This window comes from Panthera leo, chromosome E2 (assembly GCF_018350215.1).
Source record: "Panthera leo isolate Ple1 chromosome E2, P.leo_Ple1_pat1.1, whole genome shotgun sequence".
NCBI lineage: Eukaryota > Metazoa > Chordata > Mammalia > Carnivora > Felidae > Panthera > Panthera leo.
Window position 1 is genome coordinate 4,570,192 of NC_056693.1, and position 27,226 is coordinate 4,597,417.

At 39.4% G+C, this 27,226-nt stretch overlaps 1 protein-coding gene and 1 pseudogene across 1 annotated transcript; both read right to left on the bottom strand.

The window, feature by feature from the left end:
- Window positions 1–3,269: 3,269 nt before the first annotated feature.
- LOC122208813 (zinc finger protein 678-like) lies at window positions 3,270–9,002 on the bottom strand. The gene is given in 4 exon segments (XM_042920270.1): window positions 3,270–3,940; window positions 3,943–4,108; window positions 4,189–4,335; window positions 8,916–9,002. Coding segments are annotated over 4 exon segments (807 nt in total). The 3' UTR covers window positions 3,270–3,533.
- Window positions 9,003–18,773: 9,771 nt separating this feature from the next.
- LOC122208814 lies at window positions 18,774–22,291 on the bottom strand (annotated as a pseudogene).
- Between the last annotated feature and the right edge of the window lie 4,935 nt (window positions 22,292–27,226).

Below are 27,226 nucleotides of genomic sequence, written 5' to 3' on the forward strand. Positions count from 1 at the left end.
GGTAAGGCTGCTGGGAATTCTGTATCATGTTCTGTATCATGAGCAAGGTATCATGCTCATACTTCCAAGGGGGCTTTATTAGGTCCGTGAAGTCAATCAGAGATCCTTATAGCTGTCTCCTCATATCTGAGTCTATTCAGGTCTTTCTCAGCTATGATATTCTAGCCAAAGTCTTGGTTACCTAACAGTGTTTCCAACTGCATCTTGTCATAATGAGAACAGATTCATATTGAAATATGGAAATACATATATTGGCATAAAAGTATAAGAATAGTCACTAAGAGGTTTTGAATTCTGGAAGAACCAGGTAGGGAGGAAAGATGAATTTTTCAATTTGTTTACCAAGGTATATTTTTTTCAATTGCAAGTCAGAAAGATACCTTAATCTGTAAAAAACAGAACATTTTAAGGTTCTTATTTAAATTCCAGCTAACATACACTGTTAGTTTCAGGTGTACAGTATAGTGATTCAATATTCCATGGAACACTGAGTGCTCAACAGAAGGGCATCCTGATTCCCCATCACTTATTTAACCCATCTGCATACCCATCTCCACCCTGGTAACCATCACTTTGTTCTCTATAATTAAGCATCTGTGTCTCGGTTTGCCTCTCTTTTCTTTCCCGTTGCTCATTTGTTTTGTTTCTTGAATTCCACATATGAGTGAAATCATAGGTTGTCTTTGTCAGATTTATTTAGCATAACGCTCTGTAGCGCCATCCATTCATTGCACGTGAAAGATTTCATTCCTTTTTTGTAGCCTATTAACGTTCCATTATATACACACCAAATTGTCTTTATTAATTCAGAAGTCAAGGAACACTTGTTTGAATCAGAAGGGCTCACTGCCTCTCACCGTGAAACTGCTGCTCCAACAAATCTGAGCCATGGACAGAGCAAGAGTCCAGGACTATACTCATCGTGGAGCTGACTGGTGACAGGAAGGTCCCTCACAGCAATGAATTATCATTCCTGAAAGGTCACCCATCTACCCTGGATCTAACCTTAATTGAGGTTATATGCCAGGGACATTAGTGCTTGGGTACAACCACAGCACAGGTCCTACTAATCCTGCCTATGACAGTGTCCAGAAGTCTTCTTCATCTCCAAAATCTACTCCACCATGTGACATTTTAGAGCTATGCCCAAAACGTTTGCATCATCTAATACCCCTCCTCCATCCACTGCCACTGACCTAGCCTGGGAAAACCAGTAATCCTTGTCATCTGACAGCTTCTGGGCCTCAGTAAGACAAAGGAATTCAGTGCAATCATGAAGATAAAGGAGGACACCCCCAATCTTCAGAAACCCACCACATTTGCCAATTCCCTATCTCCATGACATTTATGCATCCAGTGGCCCAGTGACACCACCAACAGCTGCCTAAGACTTTGGGTGACTAAAGAGAGCCACCTCCAGTTACCTCCCTGCCTTGGAAAGAGTTCTTCATGTTTTCTTTCAATAGGTCTTGTCTTTCTAAGGATGATGACATCATCACGTTTTACTTATATTCCCATTCCCGCATCCCAGTGTTACGTGTCTAAATTCCATTGGCTTTACATCTCTAATCTCAATTAAGCAGTTCTTGAGGATGCAGAAGAATGTTTGTGATATCTATGTAGCTGGAACCAAAAGTGAAGAAAAACAACTGGAGATCTGGAGATAATTAGGAAATAAAGCAAATAGAAATTATGTTTCGAAATCCAGAGAGTCAGTTGTGCAACCCCAGACAGGTGTCCTCCTCCATATGAAGAATTCATTATGCTAATTCTTCACCTTGTATAGTTTCTATGTCTTACCTGGGCTACAATACAACTACTTCTGGAATATGTTTCTCCTACTGATGGTGTATCTGTTACCCAGCATTGTCAAAACTACAGGCTATACAAAGTAGTTGCCCGATAGAAGTAGCAGAGTACTTTAGCTAAAAGGTCAACAGTATCCCCTATATAATCTGTAATGTATCCATAATAATATCACAGTATTCACAAAGAGGAGAAAGTGGTACATAGATAAAACAAAGGGAAAATAATGACACATTATTTGAACCTTAAGGCCCCAGAGAAAATGGGTTACTAGGTATGTTATGCCGTTGCGATACCAAATAAGTAATAGATTCCATCAGTTACTTACAACCTTAAGTAAAAGGAGACAGGTTGACATTAGTGGTGCAGTCACACTTCGTTCATTACACATCCATGTTTAACACGTTAAAAACCATTACATTTTATTAATGAAAATTTATTAAGTTCACACATAGACTACTTTATGCATCTCAAATCCACTCTACTGAACAAATTCTTGTTCAACACACAGAATAAAAACATTAAAAAAGCATTCATGTGCTGACATAATGACAAGGGAGTAGTGATTTCCATAAGTGTCAGGCTGGAGGTAATTGTTGAGAGATGTGGATGTACAATTTATGCCATTTGGGGGAAGAGTTAGCTAGGCTCTGGCTGCCATCTGTGAAGATTTCTTCATTGCAGACACATCAACTCATGTACTCTATTGCTGTTATAAAGATCTATCAGTTCACTTGACTACCACCTCTTTTGCCTTTAAAACCATTTAGTAAAACATTTTATTTCAATCTTCAGGCAGTTATTTAGTATTAATAAACGGAGAAGAATGGTATTCTGAACACCTATTTCATGATAACTTACATCAATGTTAAAACCAGAAGAGCATCTCCATTTAGGTTTTTTTTTCATAGCTTGTATATCATACTATCCTTTATCCATGGCAAATTAAATATGCATGAGTCCCACCTAATGAAGAAGGGCATCTCACATCTTCTGATGCAGCAACAATCAGCCACAGAGTTTCACACACCCACTAGGAATAAATGAGTATTCTGAGGTGATTTGAGAGTAGATTTGAGAGGTGATTTGAGAGGTGATTTGAGAGGTGATTTGAGAGTAGAAATACATTAATATTTGCTAGTCACAAATTCCAAATAGGGTTAATGAAAAAAAAAGCACTTAGAAAAATTAATTATACCTATGCAAAAATCCATCCACTAAATCTTTTGAAACATTAGAGCATATCTGTTTTCTACGTATTTAACTTTGTGTTATTCAATGTAAGTATTTTGATGTAATGTCTGAATAGAGTGACTAATGTCCTACTTTCTACTTGATCTCTGTAACATTTACTGACATTTGATGCTCCATTAAATACTTTTCTAGATCTATCTTTCCAGTTACTTCCTTTTATGCACTGTCCGGTGTTGCTAAATTGTATATTTAAAATGAGGGTCTTTCCTCATTCGTTACATTTCTAGGGTTTGCATCTAGTGTGCATTTTGGGATATTGAGTAAACACTGAATTCCAGTTAAAGGCGTGGCCACTTTCTTTCCATTTCACAGTTTTGCTCCTGTGTGATAAGTAGAATGTGGAGTTAGTTGTGACTTGCAGGGAGAGCTTGCACATTCTTTGCATTTGTACGGTTACTCTCCAATAGGAATTCTTCGATGTCTGGTAAGGGCTGAGCACAACTTAAAGGCATTGACACATTCGTTTTACAGTTTTAAGGTTTCTCACCTGTATGAATTCTGTGATGTTTGGTAAGGTGTGAGTGCTGGTGAGAGGCCTTGCCACATTCTTTACATTGGTAAGGTTTCTCTCCAGTATGAATTCTGTAATGTTGAGTAGGGTTTGAGTGCTGGCTAGAGGCCTTGCCACATTCTTTACATTTGTAAGTTTTCTGTCCAGTATGAATTCTGTGATGGCCAATAGGGATTGAGTGCCTGGTAAAGCCTTTGCCACATTCCTTACATTTGTAAGGTTTCTCTGCAGAATGAATTCTGAGATGTAGAGTAAGGTTTGAGTGCCTGGTAAAGGCCTTACCACAATCTTTATATTTGTAAGGTTTCTCTCCAGTGTGAATCCTGTGATGTCGAGTAAGGTTTGAGTGCTGTCTAAAGGCCTTACCGATTCTTTACATTGGTAAGATTTCTCTCCACTATGAATTCTATGATATTGGGTAAGGTCTGAGTGCCCTTTAAAGGCCTTGCCACATTCCTTATATTGGTAACGTGTCTCTCCAGTGTGGATACTGTGATGTCTAGGAAGGTAGGAGTGCCTGCTAAAGGCTTTGCCACAATGCTGACATTTGTCAAATCTCTAATATGGATTTTCCCATGTCTATTTAGTAATGAGCAGTCCTTAAACGTTTTACCAAATTCTTCACATTTGTATGATTTCTCTCCAGCATGCATTCGCTGATGTTGACATAGTGCTGAGTGCCAAAGAAAGACTATGTCACAGTCCTTGCAAGTGTACCTTTTCTCTCCAGGACCGATTGTCTTATGTATATTTAATCTTGGTGACTGACAAAACATTTGCCCAGGTTTATTACATGAGTATGCGTTTTTTCCCTCACAAATCGTCTGATGATCACCAACACTGGAGGACTGCTTCAGATCTTTCCCACATGCATTATATTTATAAGGATTTTCTCTCATATGCGTACTCTTCTGTATAATACGTTTAGATCTTTGAGACAAAACTTCCTCACCTTTATCACATTCAAAATGGTTGTCTGGCAAGTGAGTATGCAGACATTTGTTAACATTTGAGCCCTGGTTAAATTTTTTCTCAGATTCACTGCAAGGGGCAATTCTGTGTCCATTGAAAATACTCTCGTAGGTTTGTAGGGTTGACTTCTTTGTGATGTGCCCCTCAAATTGACAACCCCTAACACTTTGTTCTTCATTTTTAAATCTATGATTTCCAGAAACAGTTGACTGAAAGGTCAATCCAATCCTATTTTCAAAATTGGTTCAAATACTTATTTTCCACCTGAATGAGGTAACTTTCCAGATTTTCCAAATTTGCTTTCAACAAATATTTGTATGAGTTTTTGTTTACTGAAACACACTGCTTTGTAGAAGTAGCTAACTTAAAGAGGGAGGTTTTGCAAAATACTTTATACCCTTCACCATATGGGGAAGTGAGATCCTCCTTATGGGCAGTTGTCTCCATTTGGATATGTCCATCAAGGTATGTTTGATGCCCTTCACTCTCCCCATCGTTATCCCAGTCTATCATTAAGTGTAAACTCTCACGGGTACTATGTTCACCCATTGACACTTTTTGAAGAGAAGGTTCTAAACATGGCTTTAGCCTGAAACTCTGGGTGCATTGTGAAGATACAGCTGAAATATACTAAATAACAGAAAAGTAAAATCATCCTACTTACTACTCTCAGATGAATATACTGAATATTTCTATTATACAACCTTAAAGTCAATCAGAAAACATCAGCCAAATGTTTGAGAAGGAATCATCAGGACTTCATTCCTCCATGGACACATAAACTTGCACACAACACACTGACCATATAGCCTAATCGATAATTCTGTAGTATTGTCAGGCTATAGTGCAAATCATTCTCCTATACCTCAAATAATCAGGAAAAGTACCACATGAGTCCCAAAATTACCACAGAAGGAAAGTTAAACATCAAACTGAAATCAACAAAATAGAATACAGTAAAACTAAGACCATATCAACCATAGAAAGTGTTGGCTTCGGAAAAGATAAAAAAAAAAAAAATTGATAGTCCTTTCAATCAAGTAAGAATGAAAGAGAAAAGACCAACTAAAGTCGGCAGTGAAGTGAAAGCAGACACATTATAACTGATACCGTTGAAATAAAAATAAGCATGAGAGGCAAAAATGAATAACTATATGCCCACAAACTGATACCAATAGATGAGAATGAATGCGCAAAAAGGTATAACCACCTACACTCCATCATGAAAAAAATGTAAAAAAATCACTCCTGCCTACGACTAAGTCTACTGAAAAATTAAAAACAAACAAGCAAAAAAAAAAAAAAAAAAAAAGAACTCTAAACAAGGAAAAGTGCTATGTCCGATAAATTCAGTGGATCATTCAAACAAGCATTTCATGAGAAAGTATTTTAAATCTCAAGTATTTCCAAGGAGTGAAGATAAGGGAAAATATGAAAATACTCTCTGTGGTACCAGCATTACCAGGTTACCAAATGAAAGGAATAACTACTATAGAGAAGGCTACAAACTCCTAAAAAAAGTTATCTCTGTTCACAGATGACACGATCTATAGAAAACCCTAAAGGATCCTTATTTTTATTTTGTATCATTTTGGTCATCGCTTGAGTTATTTCTGCTAAGTTTTCTACTGCTTTCGAGTTTTCTATTTTTTAATGCCATAAATACTTCAGTTAAGAAAAACATTGAAATTAACAACATTACACAAAAGGAACTAGAAAAGGAAGACTTAGCTGAAATTTAGTAGAGGAAGAAATTACAAAGCAAAATCTGAAATTATTTTATTTAGAAGGAAAAATCAGAAGAATATAGAGACCAGAATAAAAAATAACATAGCATTCAAAGTAATGCCCAGTTTAATGAGAAAATAACAAAATTTTTAATGCTTCAACTACATGTACAATTATATCCTAACAAATTAAATAACTTATAAAAGAAATCCACTGGCGTGCCTGGGTGCCTCAGTCACTTAAGCGTCTGACTTTGTCTCAGGTCTTAATCTCAGGGAGAGTGAGTTGGAGCCCTGTGTCTGGCTCTGTGCTAACAGCTCAGAGCCTGGAGCCTGCTTCCAATTCTGTGTCTCCCTCTGTCTCTGCCCCTCCCAGGCTCATGCTCTGTCTGTCTGTCTGTCTGTCTCTCTCTCTCTCAGAAATAAACATTGGGGCACCTGGGTGGCTCAGTTGGTTGGACGTCTGACTTCAGCTCAGTTCATGATCTCACGGTTCATGAGTTCAAGCCCTGTGTCAGGCTCTGTGGTGACCGTTCAGAGCCTGGAGCCTGCTTCAGATTCTGTCTCCCTCTCTCTCTGTTCCTCCCCCACTCACACTCTCTCTCTTTCTCAAAAATAAATAAAGATTAAAAGATTAAAAAAAAGGAATAAACATTAAAAATATTTCCACTTAATTGCTAAAAATGCACAAGTTACTAAGATTGAAATAACACCCTTACACCCAAGAATTCAGAAAACTTCTTATACCCAAAGAAGAACGAAGTTGAATTCAAAATCATAAAACTCTCACCACAGAAAAGCGCAAGATCACATGCATTCATTGGTCAATTCTAACTAACATTTAAAAAATAATAAAGATAATCTTTTCAAAATCCTACAAAGGGTGGAAGAGCAGGAACACATTCAAAACTATCCTGTGAGGCCAGCACTACTCTGACACCAAGCAGGATAAACACAGTAGAAGAACAAAAATGTCTGGTTTGTCTGATACAAGTATTGCCACTCTCACTTACTTTTGACATCTAGTTGTATGGTATGTGTTTCTTCATTTCCTCATTGTCATCCGGCAGGTATCTTTATGTCTATGAGTCCTTAGAGGTGCATACAGTTTTTTGGTTTTTTGTTTTTGTCTATTTTGATACTCCTGGATCTGGAGGTCTGTTTCCTTCCAGGATTATGGAAGATTTCTGCTAATATTTCTTGAAATAACGGTTCTTCCCTCTTTTCTCTCCCTTTTGCTTCTGAGACTCCTATCATGCAAATATTATTACATTTGATGGAGTCTCTGAGTTCCCCAAGTCAATACTGTTGCCTGATTCTTTTCCTGTCTTTTGCTTAGATTCATTATTTTTCTTTATTATTTTTCTTCTAGGTGACAAAGTCATTCCTCTGGTACTTCCAGCCTGCTCTTCACTGCTAAGTCTGTTTCCAATCTTTTTTTTCTTTATGTAAAACAAAAAACAAAAAACAATTTATTTTCTTAGATACAGAGAGTGAAAGCAGAAGAGAGACAGAGAGAGAGGGACAGAAAATCCCTATCAGGCTCCATGCAGTCACTGCAGAGAACAAGTTGGCGCTCTATCTCCCAAACCTGACTTCATGACCTAAGCCAAAATCCAGAGTTGGATGCTTAATCGACTGACCCACCCAGGTGTCCCTCGATCCCCTTCATTGCTTTGTTCATCTCTGTTTGATTCTTTTTTAACTTCGTCAGCTCTCTGGTAAGGTTCTCACTATTCTTTTCTCAACCCAGAGAGTATCCTTATGAATGTTGCCTTCAATTCTCCATCAAGCATGTTACTTATAACCATTTCACTTAAATCTCTCTTCAGGGCCATATCTTGTTGTTTAACTTTGGGTAAGTTCTTTCCTCTTGGCATTTTGTCTAAGACTCTGCCTTCCTCTTTATGTTAGAAAAGACAGTTATGTCTCCTGTAGATCATTTAGGCCAGTGGCCTGCAGATGTTCTCCTTGACTGTTATGCAGTGTAGGGTCCCTAGTCTGAACATGGTAAGCTATAGCTAGGTGTGCTGTGAACTGAGACCTGACATCAACTCCACCAGAACTGAGGCCCTGCAGAACTGTCTGGTCAGCAAATGTGGTGTGGGCAGCAGCTTGTGCAGGTCTCTTGGGGCAGGGGCAGACCTTGCAGGGAATGAGGCAAGCTTGACAGAGAAGGACAGTCCCAACAGAGCATAGGGAGGTGGGAGCTTGGAGTAAGCAAGGCGACATCCAGGGTCTCTACTGAGCTACTTCCCACAGGTGGCTCTGTGTTTATGCTGAGGGGCAGGGGAGAGAAGGGGCTCCAGCTAGGTCTTTAGTTCCTCTACAGGCATCTCAGTGAGCATTGCCTGTCAGGGCACTGCTTCTAGTGTAGTGAATAGTCTCCCGCCTTATGTGCTCCAGGCATTCTTAAGATGGATTTGCCACATTGACTGACCTCAGGTTGTTTGCCTGTCTTGTGTCAAGAAGCAGCACACTACATTCTTGACACTATCCTGGCCAAGTCTGATGATCTTTAAAACTCCAGGCTTTATGACAGGCTAGTTGCCAGAACTCACGAAATTCAGTCCTTCTCATTTTCCCAGCCAGTGGCTTTGGGGAAACTTTCACCATATGCATTCTCATGTGTGCTCCTGTCTCACATGACCTTCTCCTTGACCACTGCTCCCTGTCTTCTGCAGCACTGCAATCCTTCTCTCCTTAAACCATGTCTCTAAACTTTCTACCATTTTCAGTGTGGCCTCTTCTCACCCTTAAATTGGGGATTTTGTTCTGTCAGTGTTCAGGCTCATTTCTGGGATTTTTAGAATGATTTGTCAGTTACCTAGTCGTATTCATGAGATATGAGGAGCCTAGGGTCCTGCTACTCCACTGCCATTTTTCTCCTCTCTGAAGAATGCCTATTATAAAACACACACAGCTCACAAATTTGGATAATACAAACACAAAACATAAAAACTAGCTGTGTTTCTCTACAAAAAAAATGCTTACAATTCAACATAATGATCGAAGTCAAAACTAGTTTGATTAACACTATGAGATATTGTGCAGGAATTGAAGGAAGAAACAAATGGAGGCTTGTGGACTGGAATACTTATTATTATTGAGTTGTCAATAGTACTCAAAGTGCTCTACTCATTTAATGCACTATCAAAATCCCAATGTCATTTTTGGCAGATATATCAAAATCCATCCACACATTCACATGGATGACACAGGGTAACATATACCCTGAATAATCCCAGAAGGGCACCTTGGTGGCAAACACTTCCTAATTTAAGCATACTACAAATCCATAATTATAAAAATAACATCCTACAGATATAAAGACAGGCATAGAATAATGGACAAGTGATGCTGAGCTAGATGTGTACTTCACCAATGTTAATGTGTAGGACAATGAACTGAAGATCTCATTAAATTCATATTCTGACTTGGATTTCAGGCTGAGGTCTGAGTTTCCACATTTCTCTCAAGTTGCAAGTGATGCTAATACATTTATTTCAAAGACATGCTTTTAAATTCTAAAACAAAACAAAACAAAAGAAACAAACAATAAAAAACAAACAAAAGAAAGAAAACAGAAATCATGATGACTTTGAACTTAAAGATTGCTGGGGAAATTACAATTTGTAACCTCAACAACAGTAACAACAAGTGTTCTTGAACATTTACTACACACTACAAACCATTGTAACACTTTTTCATAAATTCCCCAATGAATCCACGGTGACTAATGAGAACGTTAGATGTGATTTTCATCTTTCCCAAGAATGTCTTGGAAAAACTGTAGTCATAGTGGAGCTTGAGTTTTAGCTCAGATTTTCTGACTTTGCATTTGTCTAATGGAACACACTGACCACTATACAGATGAAACCCTTAAAAGAAGGTTCAGAGCAGGTCTCAAAGTGAAAAAGGTAATAGAAACACGACCAAATCACACAACTCATCAACTAAAAGAGGGGAGTAAGGAAACACAAAATATGAAAATTACAAATCTAATAAAAAAACAAATGTGATAGAATTAAACTGTTTTGGTCATTGAAACCAAGAAATGTTTTCAGGGGCTTAAAATGTACAGATCTATTTGTGGTGGAAGCTTTTTGTGTTCCCCAAACACACCACAGAGAACAACACTCACATTGATATAACCCACATAGCTATTATTTGTGAATTCCCTAGGGTTTTCAAAGTTCTCGCCCCATTGATCTTTTCTGCTGAATTATATTTTACATATTTAAGACAGTTGCGTATATATGATGCATTTTTTTTCTAGAGCAACAGAGAACTGATAAGGAACAATATATCTGTGACATGAGTATAGAATCAAATGGAAGCTTTCAGCAGCAAGGCCTGATTTACAATTTCCACTTCAAACACTAGTATCTCCATCAAACATAAGAAAGAGCCTTCATTTTCTAAAGAGACTAAAAACAATATGACACATAGAAGCAAATTTCCAGATTAAATGGGGTGATTTATGCACATCTTTCAGTAAATCCTCCCAAGGAATTTAATGTTGTACGGGAAAAAAATATTAACCTATTGTGGAGGGAACTTGCAGATAGCACAGAGAAAATGAAGTGCAGGGACCCGTGATGATTCACAAAGGTGTCAGATGCCTAGCATTCTTGAAAGGACATATAATAACTGCTGGGAAATACATGTCCAGAGCCGCAAGTAAGTAAATCACAGTCTAAAAGTAAACATGAAAACATGTTGACAGGAGCCCTAGTCCTCCTGCTGACTGATGTCCTAACTTTTTTTCTTTCAAGGATGATGTTCTTGTATTCCTTCCCGAGAGTGCCCAGAGCAAGGTACCTCTCCATACAAACGTTATTCATCCAGTAAGGTAGAAGAGGGACAGGCAGAGTCCCCTACCCCATTTATCTCTAGGAAAGAATGATAAAAATGTGAATCCTTTCGAGGTGGTAGAAAAAGAGAGGGAAGAGGAGGCACACCTCAAGTGGGAACCAACAGGTTGAATCAAGTGTCCACAAAATCCAGCTTGAGTTCAGTCAGAGGCACTAAGTGTATTTTCAAAATGAAACAAAACCACACAATACTTCTATAATCGAAAGCACACTGACCCTTCTAGGCTGTAGAACGTATGCCCCAGGTAAAATTCCAGGCCTGCCTCACAGGAAATGAACAGTTTCAAAGGATGCTTAAACACAGGGAAGAGGACAAAATAGGTGAGCCTAAGGCCCTTCTCTCTCCTCTTTTCATTCAAGCTGCCTCCACCCTTGCATGGAGAACTTGGTCAACCACTTTTATTTCTCCTTCTTCTAGTCACCATTCCAAACATATTCTTGGGAATAGTTGCCTCTTTTACCCGTAATGCAGGTACAACTGCTTCTGATTGCAAAGTTGCATTTCTTAGCTCGGCACCCATCGATTCCATAGCCTTTAAAAATATCAAGTTTTCTCTGTCCTTTTAGTAACTCCCACAGCTTCATGCTACAGGATGTCTTGTGTTTTCAACTCAGGTTTCTTCCCAAAATCTGACTTTGACTAAAATGAGCATAGACATGAAGTTTAGTTGCTCTTTGGCATTTTCCCAAAAGGACCCACTTATACAGAAAAGCCTTCAGAAGACATGTACCCATTATTACAGGCACTTTAGGAGAGTAGAGATGAGACAGAGCACACGTCAGGGCAAGCAGTTTGAGAAGCTCTCACAGAAATGACTGTTCTTCATGTATCTCCTGGGCTGATCAGCCAGTGAGGACTCCAGACTCCTCTAGATGGTCCTATTCACCCTTCCACTCAGCTGCGCACACTCTCCTCTCTCCCATGTCCTACCTTTCCTCCAGCAATTTACCTTTATCTCCATTTTGATAAAGATAAATTTGCCTTCCTAAGTCTGCATCTTACTATAAACACCTAGGATGAGCATGATTTGGAGAGGTCAGCTTTCGTTACAGGCAACTTCTTAACAAAATAGTTTAACCTGTACATGTACATGTGGATTGGTATCTAGTTTTTCTCTGTTTTCTCTTCAAGTATACTTGACTCACAATGTTACATCAGTTCAATATACAACTTTGTCATTTGACAGCTCTACAGGTTTAATTATGCTCACCACAAGCGAGCTGCCATCTGTCACCATACACTGCTGTTATAATACCACTGAATGTATTCCCTGTGTTGTATCTTATATCACCATGACTTATTAATTCCCTAACTGGAAACCTGTCCTTCACTGTCCCATTAACCCATTTTGCCCGCTCTCCCTCCCTGTTCCACCATGGTAACCAGATGTTTCTGCTTTTGTTGTTCTTTCTTGCTTTTGTAACAATGTAGATAGACTTAGAATGTATTATGCTATGTGACATAAGTCAAAGAATGATAGTATGTGATATCACATAAATGTACTAATAAATAACAAAACAAATGCACAAATAAAAGGAGAAGCCAACCCATGAATATCTACTTTATTTTGATAAAGTCCATGGATACTCTCAAGACCTATAAAAATTGTATGATTCTGCACATTCCATTATGTAACAAGTTGGTGTGTAACATTTTTCCAATCTTGGCTGAAGATAGGAGACTCCTAGATCAATATCCAATGATCTTATGGTTCATGACACGGCAAGTACCAAAACTTCTTGATCACTCTAATATCACTTGTCAGCCCCCATCCCCAACTCCTACAGGTAGATGCTGCACATACAGTGAATTTGTGAGACCCTGGACATAGGAAACCCCAGTATGTTCAAGGAATATCTAGCATATCTGCTCAAACCTTTGCCGACAAAGGAGACACGTGTTTTTGTGTCCAAGAAACCAATCTGTCCTGTATCTAAAAGCAAGATACTATCACTATATTCCAAAGCTTTTTTTATACACAAATATAAGTGGAATGGCATAGAATAAGAACTTTCAATGCTTGTATCCATGACATATGAAAAAACTTAAACCCATAGAGAATCATCTAACAATATTTTCAGCCAATTTGACCCTGGTTTGGCTCCTGCCTAATTTTCCCTTGTGTCCACCACCTCGTCAAAAGCTCATGAATCAGACACAGAAAATGGAATAAAATCAATTCATGTCAGGAAGTATTTCTAAGGCTATGATTGGCATGATTCAATGCAGAAAAATCAGGTGACCTGTAGCATTCACTTCTGCAATGTCCCTGGGGGGGGGGGGGGTCTTACACTCAACTGGGTAAAGAAATCCTAAGACCCATGATGGTCTACCTTAAATTTTTATAGTGAACTTTCTAAGGGAGATGGGTGAAGACACACCTAAACTGTGCAAAAGCGTATGATATACATGTATTGGAGAGGATTGTGTACTCCCTACCCAGGCAAAGCAGGTCCTGGATGCCATGAAATCACAGCTCATTGTAATGAAAGAGCTGCTAATTGAGAAACGGGTAGGAATTAGCAGGTATTCCAAACCATCAACAAGGCATATTTAAAAGGGCAACCCAGAGATAATAGATGGAGGAGAGTATATAAAATGAAACAGAGGGGTGATCACAAGGACAAAAGTACTTTGGATGGCTCTGAACTTAAGTGAAGGTATGGAGGAAACATTGATCTTATGAATGCATGTGACACACTGCTTGGGCCTGTACTTGATGAAAATCACAGAAATTCTGGTCCAGATCATAAGCTGACACAGTGATCTCAAGAAATAGTAACAATGCTGTGTAAAGCAAATGTATGATTTCGTTTGGATATCCAGAACAGTACCCAAAATATGTGTGCCTTCATGACGTTTTGCTGCTCATTTAGCAATGACATACAGAGGAAAATTAAAAAATGTATCTAGAAGCTTTTAGTTTAAGCTCCTTCCATACAGGGTCCATGGGGCTAATATGAATGGTCTGGAAGTCACCAAAGATGCACATTGTACCACAATGGATATACCCCTGACCATTCTACAAAGAACCCAAAATTTGTGTATCTAAAGTCGTGGCAGAAATCTTTTTACCTAAAAGCTATCACTGTGATTGAGACTCCTTTAGAGACAATGACCAGTTAGTTGGCTATACTCATGTGTTTGGCAAAAAAATAAATAAATAAATAAAAAATCTGTAGAACTTAACCTACACTCAGTAAAGTAAAGAGAGAGATAATGGGAAACAGCTATCAGCTTGCCAATATTCTACATATCCTACAGTCTGTAACATGAAATTATTGCTATTGCCAAGACCCTGCAGGCCTTTTTGCTATAGAAATAGAGGAATAAGCATTCATCTGAGCACAGAGGCACCTTGAAGGTTTTTGATATCAAAACTGACATTGAGGGTGTAGTCTTGTGAGATTTCTCAACATCACTAGAGGCAGAAAAAGAGAACTGACATAAGTCTGTTCCAAGATAACAATGAGGTTAATCCATGTGAAGAAATGACTTGTTCAAGCAAATGAAAAGAAAGCATGCTAAAACATTTTCAGAATACACTGCAATTTGTTAGCCATGTTGGGAGAAAGATAAAGAATAGAAATCTCTGTACAGAAACCACACTAGGCAGATTTTTTAAATACATTTCTGATTGGAATTGTAAAGATAATAATATGTTTTGAAAAAGAAAAAGTTTTGTGCCTGTGGTCTCAATATAAGAGAAGATTTCTAAAACAGCCATGAAAAGGTAGTATAGAGGACCAGCATTTGTGTTTCGTGATCTCAATGGCTTACTGAGATGTGATCAATTTGTGAAATTCCATTGAGATGTTCCCTTATGACCTGCACATGTGACTTCACTAAACAGAACGAAGTCCTCATAAAAAAAAACAGCAGTAAATAAGTATCTATGTACATATAGTGACAAATGGAAATTAAATGTAGAAAGTAATGTCATGCCATGACTAGATTTTAAAAGCATGCTTCAAAAAAAAGTATGTTTTAATTTCTACCTAAAGAAATATGTTACTGAGTACACAATGTCCACAGAAATAGAAAGAAATGTACAACTTCTGAATATGAAGACGGAAAAACACAAGAAACAAATAAAAAATAGGTAAGGCATAAGGAAAAAACAAACATGGTAAATCCAAACCCCAATAACTTCATTAGAATATTAAACATAAAGAAAAATTATGTTCCTGGTAACACGAAACTTTGCTTGAAGATAATACTTTGGAATTTTTCTAGAACTCTACCTAAAAGAGGGTGACAAAACTGGAAAAACAAAAAAACAAACAAACACCATGTAGTCATAACCAACCAAGCAAACAGCATGGCAATATATCATATAGAATAATCCTTAAAAGGAAGGACTTAATGTTATTTTTTTCAATATCAAGGTTACATTATTTGAAAATTCTACTCCATGGATAACAATTTTACTGTGTGTGAATATTTATACACACACATATATTTGTATATAAGTACCCAAATATAAATACACGTATATAGGGAAAACTTTCTTTTTTAGCTCGTGAGACATAAAAACATTCATCATGGAGGATTGACAGATTGGTATCATAAAGATGAGAACAGAGGTAGTTCCCACTTGGTACTTCAGAGTAAGCTCAACTGGCAACTATTCATATTAGACATCACTGGGCAAATCTCAATACCCCAAAATAACAAGTACTGAAAATGAATTCTTCTCCTTCCATTGAACCAATGTAAAATATGAGTAGATCATGCCACCCTACTTTATCTTATTGGGTTCTACAACTGATAGAAATCCTCTTCCCACTCAGGTCCAAATGGGTTGAAGGACAGCCTAGGCCATGAAACAACATCGGGACATCTAGCCTAAAAACTGGGCAGGCTGTTTTGAGCAGAAATATGCTCAGGGCCCATGACTGGTGACCAGATTCCCAAGGAATCAGTGCTGTGCACACAGTTCAGAGCAGAGGACTAGACTTATCATAGGGCTGTGTGGATGTGAGGGAGGTCTCTGCCAGCTGTGGAAGGTCACCCATCAATACTGGACCAGACCTATGTTGGGCTTATATTCCTCTGATGCCAGTGCTTTGAGGAACTTCCCATACACCCTGCTCATTCTATCAGTGTCCAACAGCCTTCTTCACCTTCAACCCCAACTCTGTCATGTGACGCCTTCAAACAATGCCCACAATATTCCCCTCCCCATCAACTTCCACAAAACTGGTCCTGGGAAAGTACAGATATCTATGGCATCCAACAGCATCTGGTCCACAGTATCACTAGGGAATTTAATAAATCATGAGAAAAGGATCTGACTTCCCTCGATCCCAGAAAACCACCAGGTTGGTTCCCAAGTCCCCATCTCTGTCACATTTGTTTATCACAAGAAGTTTTCAAAGACCTTGCAGTCTTGACCAAAGGGAGCTTCTTGTCAGAGCTTTCATCACATTTCAGGAGTGTCCCATATTTGCTTTCAGTAAGACCTATCTTCCTCTCAAAGTGAATTATTGGCATGTCTTCATTGACAGTAAAACAGGAAAGTATTCATTAAAATCATCCATAAAAGTGGGAATGCAAGCTGGTGCAGCCACTCTGGAAAATAGTATGGAGGTTCCTCAAAAAACTAAAAAACACTACCCTACAACGTACTAATTACAGTACTAGGCATTTATCCAAAGGGTACAGGTGTGCTGTTTTGAAGGGACACATGCACTCCCATGTTTATAGCAGCACTATCAATAATACCCCAAGTATGGAAAGAGCCCAAATGTCCATCTATGGATGAATTGATAAAGAAGATGTGGTGTATATATACAATGAAGTATTACTTTGTAATCAAAAAGAATGAAATCTTGCCATTTGCAGCTACATGGATGGAACTGGAGGGTATTATGCTAAGTGAAATTAGTCAGAGAAAGACAAAAGTCCTATGACTTCCTCATAGGAGGACTTTAAGAGAAAACAGATGAACATAGAGAAGGGGAAAAAAAATAATATAAAAACAGGGAGGGGGACAAAATATAAGAGACTCAAATAGGGAGAACAGAGCATTACCAGAGGGTTTGTGTGTGTGTGTGTGTGGGGATGGGCTAAATAGGTAAGGGGCACTAAGGAATCTACTCCTGAAATCATTGTTGCACTATATGGTAACTAATTTGGATGTAAATTTAAAGAAAATTAATAATACAATTTTAAAAATGTAAAAAAAAAATTAACCATACAAGGCTTTAATGAAAAATTTTACAATAAGCACTTAAAAGATATTAAAAATATATTATTTTCTTAATATATTCCTCCTCTTACACAGAGTGTAAGGGTATAATCCATTCTTTAGAACCAAGCTAACAAAAAGCTTTCCTTTCTGAATAAACAAACAGTGCCAAAGTAAAATATACTGACAATCACTTTATAAACAAATAAATACTTGGGATGAAATTCAGATACGTTCTAAGGAAAGTAGAATGATCTTATGATTAATTTTTTTCCTGAAGTAAAATTACATTTATGAACAATCCCTTATTATATATATGGAATTTTACTAATTATCTACATTACTTCCTTCTTTTAAAATGTTTATTTATTATTGAGAGCAAGAGAGCACATGGGCAGAGGAAGGACAAAGAGAGGGGACAGATGATCTAAAGCATGGTTCCACCTGACAGCAGAGAGCACTATACTAGGCTCAGATTCACCAACTGTGAGGTCATGAACTGAGCCAGTCCAATGCTCAATTGACCGAGCCACTCACGTGCCCCTATACCTCATTTCTTATAGGGCACATACACATGTCATATAGAAGTTTTGATTCAAAACAGAGATGCATCTCCTATACAATTAATAGAGAGTGAAACACATATGAAAAAATCACAGGAACTTCCTACAAGATAAAGTTACAAAATGATGCAATTACTAGGAAATAAAGGTAATGATGGAGACTTTATTATAGGTTGTGAAATCTAACTTCTAAAGGTTCTAGCTCCCTTATGGCATTAATATGTAGGAATGCTAGGATACACATAGATACATTAAATTATTTCACCATTGAGCAATGGAACACACGGAGTGGAATTTTCAAATTTTAGTTAATACAAAGACAAATTAACTTTTGATGTGAAAAAAAAGGATTATATTTTCTCATTTGAGGGACATGTTCTGTGATCTTATGAGATTACTGAGCCTCAATTGTGCACAATTCAGATAAAATCCTCTGGAACTTTGGAAATCCTAAACCAGAAAACATGCGATCTCTGTCTCCAGTGTTCCCAGGACTTCTGCATCAAACCCCAATGTGCCCACCACTACCTTGACACAATTGTCACAAGAAGCAAAACAGAATTTAGAAATGACTTAGCATAGAATTCCTCAGAACTACAGAGAGATCCTCTAGGGCTCTCACAGCAATGGAGAAGCTCTCAGATTATGGAGGTCCTCACCGTGGATATGGCGGACCTTCCCTGGAGCTGAGGGAGAATCCTTGAAGAATCAAAAAGCATGATGTGTTAGTTAGCAGATGTCCCTCTGTGAGAGGGAAAGACATAAAACTCGGCTTCACAAATGAATTTCTATTCAAGGAGAGCTACATGAACAACATTTTAAGATCTACCTTCCTCCTTCACATTTGGACCTCACCTGTGTCATGTGCTTCACTTCCACCTACCTGAGTGTGAGGCTACTGTCTCCTTTCTCTTCACACCCCACAGCTCCTTCTCTTGCTCCAAAACGATGACCAGGTCTGGTTTTGATACAATGAGACCTGTTTATCAGAAGAAAGGAATAGAAATACTGCTGGAGAGTCTACCTTTCAACTCAGTATTGTACTCAGCCGACAAGAGAGGACAATGAAGAATTCTAAAAAATGATTTCCCAAACACTGTTGCCCAAGAAAGAGCCCCTTTAGAACATGCAGGAGGAGCTTTAAATATTCACATCGTGACCTGCCTTCCAAGTGCTACCAACAAAATAAGCAGTAAAAGTTGGAGTTTAAGATGTGGGCCATACTGTCTTCTGCCACTCAATGTTTTAGAATTGCCATCAATCTATAGAAATGGTGATGGCATCTTAAAAAAGGGAGGCTGAAGCTGAAAAGGAAACATCCTGAAGATATTTCTCTACATCTACAAATCCCTATTTCTCTCCCTTATTACAGGTATATAAATACCAGTCATACAAAGAGGAAGCTTCCAAGAGAGACTCTTCAAGGGAAGGAACAAAACCTGAGCAGGGTTTGGGAAATGTAGAAGGAGATATCCTCACCCACGAAGAGGAGGTGTCCATAGGTCTCTAATATCATCCCTGAACAGTTCCCTCTGACTGTGATTCAGGCATCCCCACTCCTCCTGAGAGAATTCGATGGCCACGTCCCTGAAGGTCAGCAGTGTCTGCAATAAAAACCACAGTTATGAAGTGGCCATTGGCAGAGTTCATAATGGTACCTAAGATGCAAGAGGGAGTTAATGTCACCAGCTAGACTCCAAGAGTTGTTCTTCACCGCTTACCTACTTGTACCCACGGACCATACTCCATCATTTTACTTCACCTCTTTTTTCTACCTTATCTTTTACTTCTGGCAAAACACCCTATGGGCACAGTCTCCTGTCATGGAAACAGAAAACATACAACAAAATGTAACGACCGCCCTAAGGAAGAGCTTGGGCAGGCCAACTTTGCGTGTAACCCCCGACTCATACCTATGCAGATGGATGACTGGGTTAACTCATGGAGTGAGGACTGTTACCTTGACCCCCGTGTAATACCAAAATCTACACCCAAGGGGAGCACAAACCTCATTTACATAACACACAGCCTATGTACGGAAGTGTTTTCTTAAGGCACGTGTGCCACCTTATGCCCAGTTCAGAGAAAATGACATGGCTCCACTTCCTAATTGTCCACCCAAATCTTAAATAAAAGGAAATTATCACGCCCCTCCCTCTTGCTCTGTGCATCTCTCCTTTGGAAGTTATTCCCTCTGATCTGCTTATTGGCTGCAAATCAAGGTTCCTGTATGTGACAACCTCAGGTGCTGCACTTTCTATCTACGACTCTATTACATTTGAGGATTTTAACACACAAACATGTCAAGTATGTGAATCTTGTTTTCATTTTCTGAAAATATAAAGCAGTAAATAGAAGGGTATTTCTGTGACCAAAGTGTGGAGGTAAATACAAACTTCCTTGGGCTTTCTTTCATTTTTTGTCATTTTATCATGTTTTGCTGTTTTCTCCTTTTTTTCTCCACCTGGTGATGAGACCCTTTCAGTGGCAGAACTTCAAGGGGACAGATGACTCTTTCTAATCACAGAAACTCCCACATGTCATCAACTCTAAAGACAACTGCCTTGCCTTTCCAACTCCTACTAAATTCTCAACTGGCCAACCTTCACTCATCGGTAGGAACCGATTCAGCAGGAAGAAACTACTGAAGAGGAGACCCTCCATCTTTAACAACCTTAAAGATGTAAGGGTGTAATTTGTTCAAGCGGGAAATGTAGCGTCAATTAAATTTCCTTACACCTTGCAGCCAATGATAGGCACCTGAGACATGCAGAATATGCCCTTCCTCAAGGAAATAACTGCATTCATGCCTCAAAGTTTACTTTTTATTAAATACTTGAGACATGCAGAATATGACATTCTTTCATCAATGGGCATCAAGGTAGGTGTAAGGATATTTAATTGATGCTACATTTGTTTTGGCTTTGTTCTCCTCACCAGAAACTACAAGCAAAGAGAAACCCAGAAGAATGAAGTTTCCAGCTAAAATGTGATGGCTTCTGCACATTGCTCAGTAAATCTAAGATCCTTAGCAAAGATAGGGGGGAAAAGGATGAACGTTATAAGGGAGAGATCTGGCAGAGAGAACCAGGCCAGTTAAAGAAGTGAACACGAAGTATAAGGAAACAAACTGCTATCAGTGCCTAAGACACACCAAAGGACACATGATCCCTGGTGTGTTCTGTTGGCCCCCAAACAGTGAATCTGATTGTCAGTCTAATTATGAGAGAATACAGTGGATTTATACAAACTTCAATCACATATACTTTCAGTAGAGGCTGCTTTGAGGCAAACAGGCTTGAGCACCAGGTAGTAGAGGAGTCCACAGGGCCCACCTGGCTGAAGAGAGGCAGGCCCAACAGGTGACCTGCCTTAAAATATCTATAGGCCCTAACGAACTAACAAATGGGTACTTACAACCAGGCAGCATTATCACATGAGGGCAAATTCCAAAAGTCACCATACAAACTCATCTTCCCCCAGCAAAATCAGCCCCAAGTCACTGCCTCAAGGCAGGAGCCTCTCCTCTGCTGTGCTTCCCACCACTCCCTTGAGGTGTATTCATAAATCTAATGTCTTATTCTGCTAGAGGTGAGTTCTTTTCACCACTCATGCCCTCGGCTTCCACAGGATCAGTGACCCATATTTGGGAGCCCCCATCTGAATGGGAGAAGCACCACATTTAGACGGCTGTTTCCCTGTCCTGTATGTCTAGTATATTTTAAACAGTTTCTTTTTCACATTTTAAAAACCAAGACTTCCCACCTCTTCCCCCCCCCCCCCACCCTTATGGCATTATGGCATAAGGAGAGGACCTGTGGGCACCAAGAGCCACAATGGGGTTATGAAGAGTGGCTGGTTATATACTATGGAGCTGGGGGAGGGAAAGGCAAAAGGGAGACTCTCATATGCTAAAGAGGACTCATAAGATACTGGGGGCCTTGTATTGTTCATTTTCTTAATCCTGCTCTACAGACAGGTACTAAATGGGGAACTAAAGGGGAACGGTTCTTCTCGACTGAAATCCCACCACCAGACCCCATCAGCAACAGGAATCTTGGACTCAACACCTTCCCCTTTGGATCTGTCCTAAAGGGAATGTTTGCAATACTTGCAGGACTTTACCTCAAAGTGACAAGTGTTGATGTCCTAGTGAAAGCCTGGTTGGAGAATGTAGAGAAGACTCCTGGTTATAGGGGAGAAGAGTTCTAAAGACCTAACCTTGAGTATCGTTCCTGAGAACGTTTTAAAGCTTTGGTGAAAACATAAGGCAGAAACACCAAACACATAAATCAACATTTGCGGTTTCTAAATGCATGGAATTTTAGGGGGAAAAGATGACACGGCCTATGACCTGGAACACCAGGCTTACCTGAGAGCTGGCCATTTCTACTTCTTTCCCCTAGTCCTCTAGACTTCTTTCTCAGAAGGTATCGGTGGAGAAATCACAGCTGCATCAGGAGAAAATACCCTTAAAGGCACCAACAGAACGTCTTCACCAGAAAAGTGCTCACTGGTAGGCGGGACTTTGAAATGCAGGAGGACCAAACTTCCTAGTTTTTTGTGTCAGGAGTTTTTCAGAAACGGAGACTACGTACTTGGAGCCCAACCTCTGAGTTTTCCTTCTATAGTTTCAGTGGCTTCTACTCCCACAGACACCTACAAATTCTGCTACAGCAGAACTGTAGGAAACTATAGGAACAGTGTGCTGGGTGGACCTAATCCTCCCACACTCATGTAGAGGAGACCTTGTTACCTCTCCTTGAGCAAAAGCCTGCACTCAAATCTCATAAATTAATGGGAAGCCTTGCCGACTGACTCTGGCCTCATGGAGAATCACCTGGAGCACTGAATTAAGTCGACACTGTTGTTTCAATCCACACCAATTGACAGAATCTGAGGAGGGGGGCAACAGCATGGGTGGGTTTTGAAACTCCACACGGGATCCCTTTGGGAACCATTTGGGGAAGTAAGGAAGGCTATGGTTATTATCCAGGTTTAAACCTATTTCTTCTCCAGTGATCAGAGTTTCTGGACATTGGAAAAAAGAGACTTACAAATTTAAGAGCCAAACACACCTTCAGCTCTTTAGCCAGCCTTTTCCATGTCTTCCTAATTCCCAATGACAGAGCTCCAAGGAACCACAGGCATCTTCCTAGTCCCCCCTGTCAATTGGCTTGGAGAAACTACTCTGTGCCTTGGGCATAAACCTGTCTTTGTCCTTATTGACATTTGGGCTACACTCTTAGTGCTCAAACCCAGTGCTACCAGCAGCCCCTGCCTCAGAGAACTAAAACAGTTAAAAAAAAACATGGGTCTCCCATAAATAGCAATGGGTCCCAGTCTATGAACTTATTTTTTGTATCTAGGCCTGTTGAGCATTACACACCCATTTATCCTTAGTTCACTTGCCCCAATTCATTTACTAGACTGAGATTTCTTTGGAAAATGTCATGCCAGAAGTTCTTTTTGCCACCAAGGGAAAATATCTAGAATTTGACAGTAGTAACCATATTTGAAAAGAAGGGGAAATAAATGACATTTCAACATGTTTTCTAAGCTCTGTCTCTGATGGCACTTTAGCTGAGATTAGTGGTACTGATCAAATGATCAGTCCTATTGGATGAGCTACCAACCTTCTTGTGAGGAAGATGTTCAACTGATATTGGCACAATCCACAGTGCATCACTCATCAAGTTTCAAATAGGTCCTTCAAAATCTCTGCCCCGAATTACTCCATGAATATGGAAACCCAACAGGACATCAAGCACATAAGAGAGGAATACAAGGCTTAGGCCCTAGATCAATGGTCACACTCAAGCCATCTTGGGCCAGAGCTGCATCGAAGGCCAGGACTTTGGACCATGGCAGCCATGGGGGGCAGGGGCTGGAGAGCACAGGGTGGAGGTCCTGGGGGATAGGAGGTTCCTGGGAAGGAAAGTCCTGGCAAGGGAAGGGGATACCAGTCCCTGTATGACCCCTATTGTACCTGTGAGAAAACCCAAAGGCTGAGGATGGAAGTTTGATTAGGACCCTTGAGCAATAAATAACATTGATATCTATCTATATCTTTTGTTCCCAACATTCACGCACTAGTGATGTCTATTCCCATTGAAAACCGATTTTTCCTTGAAACACCCATGCAGTCCTTTTCAATATAGTCCATTTGATAAGGAGAGCCAGTATCTTTTTACCTTCTCTTGGGAGGAAAGGCAATACACCTGGTCAGTAATCCTCAGGGTTCCACAGAGGGTCCATCCTGTATGTGACAACCTTAAAGACTATATTGGATGATAGGAAGTTTTCTGCAGTGTCTCCCATGTTATAGTATGTACATAATTTCATTCTCTGCTCCCCTTCTGAAGGTTCTTTGCATGACACCAGTATACACCTGTGAAAACGTGTGGCTTTAAAGAGACATAAAGTGCCCAAAGAAAAATTGCAGTTTGCTCAAAACCAGCCTAGATATTCAAGGCATCTGCTGTCAGAACAAGGACTACATTTCAAGACATCCTGAAAATCAAAAACCTAAAACTAAGTACCAATTTTGAGACTCTCTGGGACTGTTTGGTCATTTCTGAAGTTTGATTCCAAAATTCTCTCATATAGTTGAAAGTGCATATGCTTTATTTAAACAGGACAAACCTTACCCTATTATTTGAAAAGAGGGATGACAGAGTAATTGAAACTTGAATGCAAAGTCTAAATCTATATAAGCTTCTCAAAGTCAACACCCATAAATCAAATAACACAGTTAACAAATGGGCAAAAGACATGAATAGACCGTTTTTGAGAGAAGATAGCCAGAATGCTAACAGACGCATGTAAAGATGATCAACATCTCTCATCATCACAGCAACACAAATCAAAACACTGATGAGGTATCACTTCCCACCTGTCAGAATGGGTAAAATTAACAATACGAGAAACCACAGGTGTTGGTGAGGATGAAGAGAAGGGAAATCCTGTTGCACTGTAGGTGGGAAAGCAAAGTGGTGCAGCAGCCATTCAGGAGAACAGTATGAGGTTTTAAAATAACTAAAAATGGAATTAGAGGTGCTTGGGTGCCTCAGTTGGTGGAGGGTCTAACTCTTGATTTTGCTCAGGTCTTGATCTCAGAGGCATGGGTCAAGCCCCACATGGGGCTCCAAAGTGAGTATGGAGCCTCTCTTCCTCTCTCTGCTACTCCCACACTCACACTTGCTCACAATATCCCTCAAAAAAATAAACATTAAAAACAAAGAAAAACTTTGTGTCAGTCCATGGTGGCCAAAATAGGAAACTTGTATGATTTAACTCTTCCTAAATTTCTTAAGACGTTTTTTTGCAGACTCGGCACATCATCTATACTGAATGATGATCCTTATACGTCAGATGTTTTGCGTTTAGCACTCATTGATGGTTTCAGCTGTGCATGCACAAGCTGAGGGACCAAGCTACTGATAGGAAAAGTATCACAAGTAGATAGTCTCCTGAAATAGCTACCAAACATCCTTGTCCTAGGGAGTGTCCTTTATACCCGGTAACTTTTTATACCCTGTATTCCATCATTACAATTTTTCTCTTTTTCAGTAGGGCACCTGGAAGCAAGTAAACAACTGGGGCTTAATCAAGGCATTTCCCCCAACTGTCAGGACATTTATCTTGAGAGACAATCACTATGTGTTCAGGCTCTTCTCTGTAGCCTGGAGAAATTACAAAACCTCCCCATCTCATGAGGAAAATATAGTCTGTTGTTCTTCCTGTCAGTGATTTATATATTCATGCCTCCAAGAGTGTTATGTTCAATTACACATCAGTGACCTTGTAAGTAATACTGTGAATAAAGTAATCTATTCTAGGGATGCCTGGGTGGCACAAGTCAGTTAAGCCTCAGAGTCTTGATCTTGGCTAAGGTCCTGTTTTCATGGTTTAAGTTCCAGCCCCACATCAGGCTATGTGCTGATGGTGTGGAGCCTGCTTGGGATTCTGTCTTCCCTTCCCTGTCTCCTCCCCCTCTTTGCTCTTTCTCTCTCTCTCTCTCTCACACACACACACACACACACACACTGAATAAATTAATTAAAATAAACAAAAATGTAATCTATTCTAGTAATAAATAATAAATTACAGGCATAAAATAAAACCTTTTATAATTATCCTATAAACAGCTGTTCAATTATGTTGTTAATGGTCCTAGAAATAAGGCCAGAATCTCATCAGTAATATAACAGTTTGTCCTGTAATATTGAAGAAATACTTTAAATTATCTTTGAATGCATAACTTTCAATATGAGAGATTATAGTTGCCCAGCATTTATCTGGGCATGGGGTTTGAAGACTGTTGCACAAAGACACTTTAAGTGTCCTTCAAGAAATACGGTTAAGGGAAACTGTTTCTGAATTTTAATGTGACTGACCACAGGTGAAGGTGTAGGGAAAGCTGGGTTTTAGGGAATGCAGGCATTCAAGACCAAGTGTTGAACATTGTGCCTTGTGTCCTAGGAGAAATGTTGACGTCTTGACAGAAGAAATACTTAAGGAAATCCATTAGCATGATTAAGTGTTTTCAGTTATAATTGTAATAGTGAACTGCCTAGGACAGAAGAAAATGCAGGTGATGTGTCAGCTGATACATATAAAAAGAATGGTGGTAGGTAGTCAGTAATGAATAGACATTTCCAGTCTGAGGAACTGAAATGGATAGATGTGCTGAAGTTCACTTGGTCTGTATTGAGCTTTGATGTCAATTGACTCTTTTGAAAATAAACAGGTTACAAGGATTGTGTTTGCCAGTCTCAGTTTTATTAAAAATGTTCACTTACTTGAGAGAGAGAGAAAGAGAGGAAGAGAGAGGGAGCGAGAGAGCGAGAGAGAGAGCAAGTGAGAACCAGGGAGGGGCAGAGAGAGAGGGACAAAGAGAATCCCAAACAGGCTCTGTGCTGTCAGAGCAGAGCCTGATGTGGGGCTTGATCTCACAATCCCTGATCTCACAAACAAAATCAAGAGATGCTCAACCAACTGAGCCACCCAGTCTCATGTCAATTTCTTAGTTCAGCCTGAACAACCGGAAAGGGACAGGAATTCTGACACCCCCAAAAGGGGATAGGACATTCTTGCTCCATGGGAGTTTCAGGAGCCAACCCATTCATCACCCTGCTTTCCATTTCTGAACATCTAGAAGTCAGTCAAGTTTTGAAAAGTAACTATACATAGACTTTGTGAAATGGAAAGAGGACCCAGCAGTGCCTTCAACTGTCTCTCTTTTGACCTTCGTCTGTACTTTCTAGCTGATTCCATTCTTCTTTCTAGGTCAGCATTTAGCTCAGGAAGAAGCCCCAGC